This window comes from Otolemur garnettii, unplaced genomic scaffold (assembly GCF_000181295.1).
Source record: "Otolemur garnettii isolate 467f Iridium unplaced genomic scaffold, OtoGar3 scaffold00013, whole genome shotgun sequence".
NCBI lineage: Eukaryota > Metazoa > Chordata > Mammalia > Primates > Galagidae > Otolemur > Otolemur garnettii.
This window is the reverse complement of record NW_003852408.1, coordinates 14,036,510-14,046,585: the sequence shown is the minus strand read 5'-3', so window position 1 is coordinate 14,046,585 and position 10,076 is coordinate 14,036,510. Positions and strand designations below refer to the sequence as shown.

Here is a 10,076-nt window from a genome sequence, read left to right as displayed (position 1 = left end):
GGCAACCACAAAGCATTAAACCCATTGTGGGGCCATTCTAAGGGAGGGGCCCTATGCACCTGCCTGGGTTGCACACCTGTGCAGCCTGCTCTGCATACTTGCATTCTGTATTTGGAGGACTATGTCACTCACAGGTCCCCTCTGTTCGTTTTGCCCCCTTTTCACCAGCTAGGCTGGTAAGGCCTGGAATGATGGAAGGTGGATGGTGAGCCTATCCAGTCTCACCTCTCACTGCTTCCTCTACTAAGCAGCCAAACAGAACTTTCTTGTTTCCTAAAACTAGTCCTGCTGTTCTGCTGCCTCTGCCTATTGTTTCCTCTGCCCTGTGGTTTTCAAAGTTGTAGTCCCTGGACCAGCAGCAACAGCACCACCTGAAGGCTATCAGAAATGCAAATTCCCCGAGCACTGGCCCCATATACCAGAGGTGGAGGGTTCAAACCCAGCCTTGGCCAAAAACTGCAAAAAAAAAAAAAAAAAGAAAAGAAAAGAGAGTAATGCAAATTCCCAGGCCCCACCCCACACCTGGGAGAGGGTCCAGGAATCTGGTCCTTAAGAGGGATGACTGGGATGCATGCTGAAGTTTGGCCACCACTGCTCTTCTTGAAATATTTTTTCTACCTCATTTCAGCCTCCTATCTCCTACTCCCCCTTCCCTGTAAATGTCACTTCATCAGCGGGGCTCAGCCCTGGGATAGTTAAAGCCCAAATCTCTTTTTTGAACTCTGCAGTTCCCATGTCTCCTGACAGTCTACTAGTTCTGGGTTTGTCTGTTTTATTCTCCATCTTATCCCGAGTGCTAAGCAGGGCAAGGAGTAGGCACACAGTAAGCGGGGGTGGGATTGCATTGACTCAGGTGTAGCCACGGGAGTACAGATGGGGGGCCTGTAGGCATTCAGGAGAGCTAGGGGGCTGACCACAGACTGTCCCCTCTAGGTACAGCCTGTACACCCGCACCTGGCTCGGGTACCTCTTCTACCGGCAGCAGCTGCGCAGGGCTCGGAATCGCTACCCTAAAGGCCATTCCAAAGCCCAGCCCCGCCTCTTCAATGGTAAGCCCCCCCCACACCCTCATGGCATGCCCCACTCTGTGCCCTCCCCTCACCATGTGCTTCTGATTCTGGGGCTCTCTGCCTATCACCACTCACAGCCATCTCTGCCCCCCAGGAGTGAAGGTGCTTCCCATCCCCGTCCTCTCAGACAACTACAGCTACCTCATCATTGACACCCAGGCCCGTCTTGCTGTGGCTGTGGACCCTTCAGACCCTCGGGCTGTGCAGGTGAGGGGAGCAGGAGGAGTGGAGGATGCCTGGGGTCCCCCTTGAGGACTGGCAGCTTTCCCTTGCTAGAGAGAGGCTGGGCCTGGTCCCTCTGCCTGTGGGACGTGCCCCATCCATGTTCACACTTGCACATACACGGCCTGGGGGAGGGTAGCATCCAGGGCACAGTTGACAAAGGGGGAGGGCCAGCATGGGGGATGTGGAGCCAGAGGGCTGGGGAGCTGGTCCAGGACTTGGGGCCTAGGGAGTCTCTGGCTGCCTCTCACTCCTTTAGGCCTCTTTTTGAGCCTGTTGGTAGTTGGATCACTCCTCTTTCCCTTCTATTCCTTACTGCTTTCTGTGTCCATGCCCTCCACAAGTCTCTCTCTGCCCTCCCTCTCCTGCTTCCCCCCCTTCCAAATGCCCTATGTTGGGTCTCAGCTGCCACCCCCAGTCCCTTCCCACCTCACTCCTCTCTAGCACCCCCACTTCTCCCTTCTTCTCTCCCTGTTGTCCTGCCCTCTCCACCAGCACACCTCCTGGGGCTCCTGCTTCACACTCCCCCCTGCATCCTGCTCCCAGGCTTAGAACTTCCTCTCTTCCCCAGGCTTCCATTGAAAAGGAAGGTGTCACCTTGGTTGCCATTCTCTGTACCCACAAGCACTGGTAAGGGGCTGGGGGTGGGGCTGGGTGCAGACATTCATCGCTGGTCCACCCATGCCCCAGCTGGGCATGTCAGGCTGGGTGTCTGGAATTCTGGAAGGCTGGGTACCCACCTTCCTCATGATGTACCTGGGCACCAGCAGAGGCAGGGCTTATGGGAAGGGGTGGTGAGCTCCTCTCACAGCTCTGCTTCTCAGGCTTCTGAAGCCCTGGGGTGGGGGTGGGGGGGAGGCAGGCAGTCACTTGCTTCCACTTAATGGGCATGTATTATTGCCTATTGTGCTTTGGGTATGGGCAAAACTTAATAGAATCTTTTCTATAGAAGAAATGATAGGTCTAGCAGGGAGACAGCTCTATATAGAAGTCTATAAAAATTAAAAAACTTAAGTGGCAGTTGGCACAGGTACAGGGGCTGCGGGGACACAAGGTAGGTGTAGTCAGATCCACTTGGGTAAATTGGAGGATGATGACCCTGAGCTGAGAAGGTCCAGAAAGATCATTTGGCATTTGCTAGATTGAGGTTGTTGTGGGTAGTGACATTCTGGACCGGGGAACAGCTTGAAAAGCCTAGAGGCCGTAGACAACTCTGCCTAGTCTAGAGGCCACAGCCCAGGGCGTACAGGCTGGAGATGCTATGGGGAAGAGGGAGGCTCAGGTACAGTTGCCCCTTGAAGCCCCATACCTGTCTGCCATCCTGCAGGGACCACAGTGGAGGAAACCGCGACCTCAGCCGGCGGCACCGGGACTGTCGGGTGTATGGGAGCCCTCAAGACGGTATCCCCTACCTCACTCAGTAAGTCCTTGGCCCTGGCACAGGGGGCTTCTGGCCCTTGCCCTCACCCCCCACCTTCAGTGACATATTGCAGAGGTGTCAGCAAGTGTATCTTTGCTGTCACCCTTCCTGGCCCATAGAGAGCTGATCCCAACCCATCTAGAGACTGGCACTGCCCTACCCCCAACTGATATACCATCTCCAAAAGAGGAGGGGATCCTGGATCTGAGACCCTTCTCTCTAGTATGACAGCAGATCACCAGCCCCATGGGCCTAGCTTGGAGGCAGACATCGGCATGGCACAAGCTCTAGTACCTTCTCTCCCCTACCACCTTGTCCCCAGTCCCCTGTGTCATCAAGATGTGGTCAGCGTGGGACGGCTTCAGATCCGGGCTCTGGCCACCCCTGGCCACACGCAAGGTCATCTGGTCTACCTATTGGATGGGGAGCCTTACAAGGGTCCCTCCTGTCTCTTCTCAGGGGACCTGCTCTTCCTCTCTGGCTGTGGTGAGTTCCCCCAAAAGAGGAAAGAGTGGGGAGAGGAGAGAGAGTGGCAGAGGCCAAGACAGTCACAGTCCCATGAAATGCCCTAGAGCTCTTGTTTCTGCACAGACATGGCCTTGGCAGTTACTCTGTGTTACCATAATTTTTTTCTATCCCTAAGACTTCCCCTGGGATGGGTAGGGTGAGAAGAACCCTGTATGGGTGGTGCCTGTGGCTCAGTGGGTAGGGCGCTGGCCCCATTTACCAAGGGTGGCGGTTCGAACCCAGGCTCGGCCAAACTACAACAAGAAAATAGCCGGGCATTGTGGCGGGCATCTGTAGTCCTAGCTGAGCTTGTACTGAGACTGAGGGGATGGAGCGCCTAAGCCCAAGAGCTGGAGGTTGCTGTGAGCTGTGATGCCATGGCACTCTACCAAGGGTGACAAAGTGAGACTCTGTCTCTAAAAAAATAAAAAAGAAGAACCCTGTGGCTGAATAAAGACCTTGTGGGGCACTTCTTTACATGGGGTAGAGCTTGGTTCTCTGACAGTGACTGGCAGGACACAGTTATGAAAAGTTGGGAACCCCTACATGAGTAGGCGATCCCATGGTTGGGTGAGGATCATAGTCCCAGGCTGCTTGGAGTCCCAAAGGGCAGCGCAGGCAAAGAAGTGCCCTTGGGAAAGGGCAGCCCTGCATCTGCAGGGCAGGGGGCTGTGAGAGCTTGGTCTGAAGGTTCTGCAGCCTCTCTCCATTCAGATGTCACTGTGTGCCATGGAGGCTTTGGATGAGCTTGATCTGGGGGTGGGGGGTGTGACTGGTTAGGCCTAGTTCCCATTAGAAGGAGAGCTATGGTTGAGGGGTATGCACAAGCTATCACCCACCCTCCCACGTGCCTTATACCACAGTGTGTTATCCTTGCACCTTGTGATATACCCCCTTGACCTACCCAGGACGAACCTTTGAGGGCACTGCAGAGACCATGCTAAGCTCGCTGGACACTGTGCTGGGGCTGGGGGATGACACCTTGCTGTGGCCTGGTGAGACACCCTCTCCCCACTTCTCTCCACCCTCAGCCCCATGCTTGGCTCAATACCGAGAGGAGGGATCTCCCAACCCCTCGCTTCCCTACAGACCAGGCCAACCTAATTCCCGGCTCCAAAATGACACAAGTCTACTTCTGATGGCTCTCAGGAGCCACCTCTGGGGATGAGGGGCAGAGTTCTAGCCTCCCTTATCTCTGGAGGAGCTGCCTCTGCTTCTCAGGCCCCTGTCCCCTGCCAGCTAGCCTTTGGCCTTTTGAGAACCCTGCAAGCACCAGAGCACATCTCAGAGACATATCCAGTTGTTCAGAGCCAGAGCCTGGAACAGAAAATAGTCTTCACTTATCAGAGAAGTCAGTAAATCCACTCTGCATGTAACCATTGCCTTGTAGTTTATAAAAACATTCACAAGTATCTCAGCTAAGCCTCGGAAAATTCATTCATTCATTCACTGGACAAATACATCATACACACCTAACCAGGTCTCTTTTAGGTATCAAGAACACAGCAGTGACATCTGTGTCCATTAGCATTATTGTTTTCTCCATTTGCCAAATGAGAAGATTGTGGCTCAGAGAAGCATGGTGACCTGACTGAGGTCATGCACTGGGCAGTGGCAGAGTCAGGGCAGGAACACAGCCCTCCTAGTCCCCAGTCCAGTGGCTTTTCCCCTGAATCATCACTACCTCTTCCCTGTGGCTGACTTGTGCCCACAGTTAGAGAAGCAGCTGGGGTGGTTGGGGGTTTCCTGGAAGTGCTACCCTCCTCCTTGCTTGTTGATACTCAGGGGTCTGGCCAGGGGCTGGGAGGACTTGTTCTGACCACACCACCAATCTCTCTCTGCTCTGCGTCTCGGCCCCACACCCCCACCCGGTCAGGTCATGAGTATGCAGAGGAGAACTTGGGGTTTGCAGGCGTGGTGGAGCCCGAGAACCTGGCCCGGGAGAGGAAGATGCAGTGGGTACAGCGGCAGCGGATGGAGCGCAAAAGCACGGTGCGGGACTTGGGGCTCTGGAGGGCCACATGGCCTCTCGGTCACAGTGGGAGCCCATCTCAGCTGAGCCTAGGCCTGTGGGCCTCCCTGGAGCTCTGACTAGGACCCAGCCTTCAAGTCAGAACCCCTGAACCCAGGACAGGGAGGATGTGGGGGTAAACTTCCATGTCTTGGGCTCATTTCTCACCTTCTTTCCACCAAACCCAGTGCCTCTCTCCCCACAGTGTCCATCCACTCTGGGAGAGGAACGTTCCTACAACCCATTCCTGAGGACCCACTGCCTGGCACTGCAGGAGGCTCTGGGGCCAGGCCCAGATCCCACTGGGGATGATGGCTGCTCCCGGGCCCTGCTCCTGGAAGAGCTCCGCCGACTGAAGGACATGCACAAGAGCAAGTGATGCCCCCAGCCCAGCCCCACCCTATGGTGGGGAGGCCACCCATCGCCTGCACCTCACCGTCCTTCTCATTGCTAACACTACCACTTCCATCGGCGCCCACAGTGGGCATCATTCCTCCGCTGGTCACGGGGAGGGGAGGGACAAGGTGATGAGACCTCGAGTCTGAGAGGAAAGTGCTGGTCGGAGGCTCAGAGACCCCACAGAGTGAGGCAGAGCCATCAAGGGCAAGAGGACAGGAGGGGCCTCAGGACATGTCCAGAGCCCACTGACTGGGAGGGTCCAGCTGGACACAAGGCTGCTATCAGCAGTTCCCTTGGATGCCTCAACTTCCTGGAGCCCCAGAACCCCCCAGGGCAGCAGGAGCTATGCCCAGGCTGAGTCTGCTCTCCTCTTTCCTCATCCAGGGTTGGGAAAGAAACTCAGCCCCTCAGAGTGGCCTAAGGTATGGTGCCTTGGAAAAGTGGGCATTCAAAGGGGTGACTGGACTGGTTTCCTGATATTCTGTTCCTCCTTCCCATGCCTCTTAGCCCCACCCCACCCCTGCAAGGGCATTTTTCACACAGAGCCATTCCTAAGAACACTGAAAGGGCTGCAAGTCTGGCAGTCTGGCCAATCTCTGCCTCAGTGGCCCCCCCTACAGCCTGGAAGAGGGAGGGTCCTGGTTCCCAAGAAAATCTCCATTCCAGGCTGAGGAGACACCGGAGCTAGGTCTGGAGTCCAGCAGTCTTGCAGGTTACATGCTCTCTGTGTACATCTGACCTGGTCCTGCCCATAGGCTTCTGCCCCTGCCCTCAGTCAAAAAGGCCCCTCCTTCCCGGGAGAGAGAGAGAGCCATGGTCTGAGACCATCTGCCACGGCCACTGCAGTTTTCTCATTTTGACCCTTGTTCTTCAGCCCTTCTGCCTGCCTTCTTCTATATACCTTAATTTCTTCTGCTTATCTTAACCTCTTTCTTCTCTGAGTTAGTTACAAGATTTATTTTGTAACCCTGATACTCATCTGGCTCTGTGCAGTTTGCTGAGAGCATTCCCATGTGATTTTGCTTCTGTCCTCAGCCCCATCCTGGCTAGGAGGAGGCTCTGCACAGCAAAGCACAGAAATCAGCAGTGTGCCAGCAGGGAGCTCAAGCATGTGGCTGCTCTGGGACTCCTCTGCTCACCTTCCCCCCAGCTCTGTTCTCCTTTGGTCTTGGGTCCAGGTCTCTTTGGGCCACAATGAGGAACCCTGTGGTTCTTAAGCAGGAGTACCATGGCTCAGCCAGGAGCCATCTCTTCCTGTGTTGAAGCAAGCATTCCTTTGGGCTCTGCTTGCCTCTTGTGACCCTCCAAGATGCCCCCTACATTTGGTTTCCCCTCCTCAGGAAGCCTCTGTCACCCTTTCCAGCCATAGCCTCTGGTACACTCTAGCAATACCACCAGACTAGTAGAGTTCCCCAGCCTCAAGACATGCAGTTTCATGCCTCTGTGCCTTCACTCATGCTGTTTCTCCAGACTGGAATGCCTTCCCCTGATCCTCCTGCCTTGTCTGCCTGGCAAACACCTGTTCATTTCTCATGATCCCCTCAAAGGCCCCCTCTCCAGGAAGGCAACACCCCTGCCCCTCCCTTCAAAGTGCTACCTTTGCACTTTGCAAATGCTTCTCTTATGGCACTAAACACACTGTATTTTACTTGTTTACATGTTTGTCTCCCCTTCTAGACTGTGAATCCTTAAGGGCATGGACTGTATCTTATGCATCTCTGTACTTCTGCGCCTAGCACGGTGCCTGGCACACAGTAGGCGCTCAATAAATGTTGAATGAATGAATGATTTAACCAAGGCTCATTTACTCAATAGCTTATCTTTACTGCTGCACAAATGAAAATATGAGAGAAACTTCTTGCTATTTTCCTGTCTTATTTCCAGGCCTTCTAACTTGGAGTTACTGTCCTTGAAGAGCTTGGGTCGGGAATGATGCCCTAAATGTATTGCTTTCATTGCCCACATGTGCTTGTTCAGTGTTTATGATTTGCTTATTTGAGTGTTTTCCAAAAACTTCAGATGCCCAGGTGTACTGCTGGCCACAGCAGGGTAGTTGTAGATGGTCGCAGGATGTGCCCTTGACATACTATGAAGTCATGAAGGACATGGACTATATCTTATGCTATGAGGTCATAGCATGTCAAGGGCATATCAAGCTTACCTTTAATGCCTCCCTAAAAAGAAAGAGCCAGGCTCCAGGCTCAGTTAGCAACTGTCTCTAGTAAAACTTTAACACAACTTTGTTTTGTTTTCATTGTATTTTTCTTTGGAGTCAGTATTTATTTTTGACAAAAGACACCAGTTTTCAGTTCATAATAGTATTTAAAGATATTTATTGAAATAGGAAAATATAAAGTAAAGGTGACACTTGGCTATGGCAAAACTCCTGAAAGTGGCCCTGGTATGGCTGAAGACTAGGAAGAACTGGCTCATCTTCATAATTCCTTGGGGCCAGTCCAAGGCACAATTTTCCCTCCCCTGGCCATAGTTCAGCCTCTTCTCTTACGGTCCCCTTACCCCAGGCCAGGGACCTTTGACACTATCTTTGATAATGGCTGCATGTGGGCTGGGGATGGGAGAATGGGCCATCATCTTCACTGTCCCGAAAGCTTATTTCCGTGTGCTCTGTTAAGGAGTTAAGGTCACTGCTATATTGAGCAGAGGAGCCCCAGGCCCTGTACTATGCAGTTCACTTGGGGTATGACTAGCTTGGTGACAGCTCTCTGGAGCATTTTCCCAGGGCCTTGTGTGATCCTCCCACTGGGCCATCTGTCCAAAAATAATGAGTACATGACTGTCTTGGAGAATTTTGCTTATTGGACAGTAGATGTACTGGCCTTAGAGACCTTGATTCCAGTTCAGCTCTGTCATACACCATAACCACTGTACTGTAGGTGCCACTAAGTTAGAATACTTTTAGATACAAATACCAAATACTCAACATAAAATAGCTTAAACTAAAAGTAGTTTATCATCTCCTGAAATTAAGAAGTGTAGGACTAGGCTCGGCGCCCATAACTCAGTGGTTAAGGCGCCAGTCACATACACTGAAGCAGGCGTGTTTGAACTTAGCCGGGGCCTGCCAAACAACAATGATGACATCTGCAACAAAAAATAGGTGGGAGCTGTGGTGGGCACCTGTAGTCCCAGTTACTTGAGAGGCTGAGGAAAGAGAATCGCTTAAGACCAAGAGTTGCAGGTGGCTGTGAGCTGTGATGCCATGACACTCTACCAAGGATGACATAGTGAGACTCTGTCTCAAAGAAAAAAAAAGAAGTATAGGACTATATTATAGTGACTTCAGATATGACTGAATCTAGGAATTCAAAAGGAATGAATCTCCACTTAACTCTGCTTTCTTCTGTATGAGTATTATTCTCTGCCAGGTTTTCTCCGTGCAGTGTAAAGACAGTCTTTAGAAGTTACAGCCAGCTTGGTGCCTGTGGCTCAAGTGGCTAAGGAGCCAGCCACATACACCTTGGCGGGTTCAAATCCTGCCAAGGCCCACCAAACAACAATGATGGCTGCAACTCAAAAATAGCCGGGCATTGTGGCAGGCACCTGTGGTCCCAGCTACTTGGGAGGGTGAGGCAGGACACTCACTTGAGCCCAGGAGTTGGAGGTTGCTGTGAGCTGTTATGCCACAGCACTCTACCCAGGGGGACAGCCTGAGGCTCTGTCTCAAAAAAAAAAAAAAAAAAAGAAGTTACAGCCTTACAGGCAGTATACTAGCTCATCAAACCTATTGGAATCTGCAGTAGTTCCAAGGCTTGAGTTTCATTGGTCCAGCTTTGGTCACGTACCAAGTCCCGAACCAATCATAGAGTAGGCTTCTGCAATGGTCGGGCAGTGTTAAACCCAGCTGAACTACCTTGCTCTGAAAGTAAGGAGGGGGACTCCCAAAAGAATAGGTTGCCGGATACCAGAAACAAATGAAACCTTCCCTAATAATTCCACTTATTGGAGGCTATAACGAGGGTCAGATGAGAAAAAGGATAGAAAGTCATACTGAAAAACACCACATCCGATTTCTGGTGCTGTGATTAGTTATAAAGAGGAAATGGAGGTGGACAAATGGTCTCAAAGGTTGTCTCTCTTTGGGGGGAGAAAAGAAGGAAGCAAGGCCTAAGTGGATAGCCTTCTGCAGCGGAGGGAAGAACAGACCAAGGGGAAGTTTTAGAAGTGAATATTAAAGCCCTGAGAGTGCACCTGTGTTTGTTGAGGGTGGCCTTAGGCCCCTAGATGGAGCCTTTGAAAGTAGGTGGGAATTTCACACTGATGGTATGTAAACACACTAGGCTCAGGCCAAATGCTGGACAAGGCAGTGGAAATATAAAGCACTTGAAGTTGGACTGATTGGAATACAAATTTAGGTTCTACTCTGATTGGCTATGTGTAGTACTGGACAAGTGACTCAGTATCCTCATTCTAAAGAGATTAGGAAAAC

The 10,076-nt window shown here is 52.1% G+C and overlaps 1 protein-coding gene across 1 annotated transcript in view; it reads left to right on the top strand.

Annotated features, from left to right (window-relative positions):
- The window catches only part of LOC100952479 (probable hydrolase PNKD), a 27,135-nt gene extending 19,730 nt beyond the window's left edge, over positions 1 to 7,405 (top strand). The window contains exons 2-9 of the mRNA XM_012802192.2: positions 934 to 1,049; positions 1,165 to 1,277; positions 1,864 to 1,922; positions 2,620 to 2,712; positions 3,035 to 3,198; positions 4,128 to 4,214; positions 5,096 to 5,211; positions 5,436 to 7,405. Of these exons, the coding sequence (XP_012657646.1) occupies positions 934 to 1,049; positions 1,165 to 1,277; positions 1,864 to 1,922; positions 2,620 to 2,712; positions 3,035 to 3,198; positions 4,128 to 4,214; positions 5,096 to 5,211; positions 5,436 to 5,609 (922 nt within the window). The 3' untranslated portion in view covers positions 5,610 to 7,405. The remainder of the gene's footprint in view (positions 1 to 933; positions 1,050 to 1,164; positions 1,278 to 1,863; positions 1,923 to 2,619; positions 2,713 to 3,034; positions 3,199 to 4,127; positions 4,215 to 5,095; positions 5,212 to 5,435) is intronic.
- The last annotated feature ends 2,671 nt before the right edge of the window (positions 7,406 to 10,076 follow it).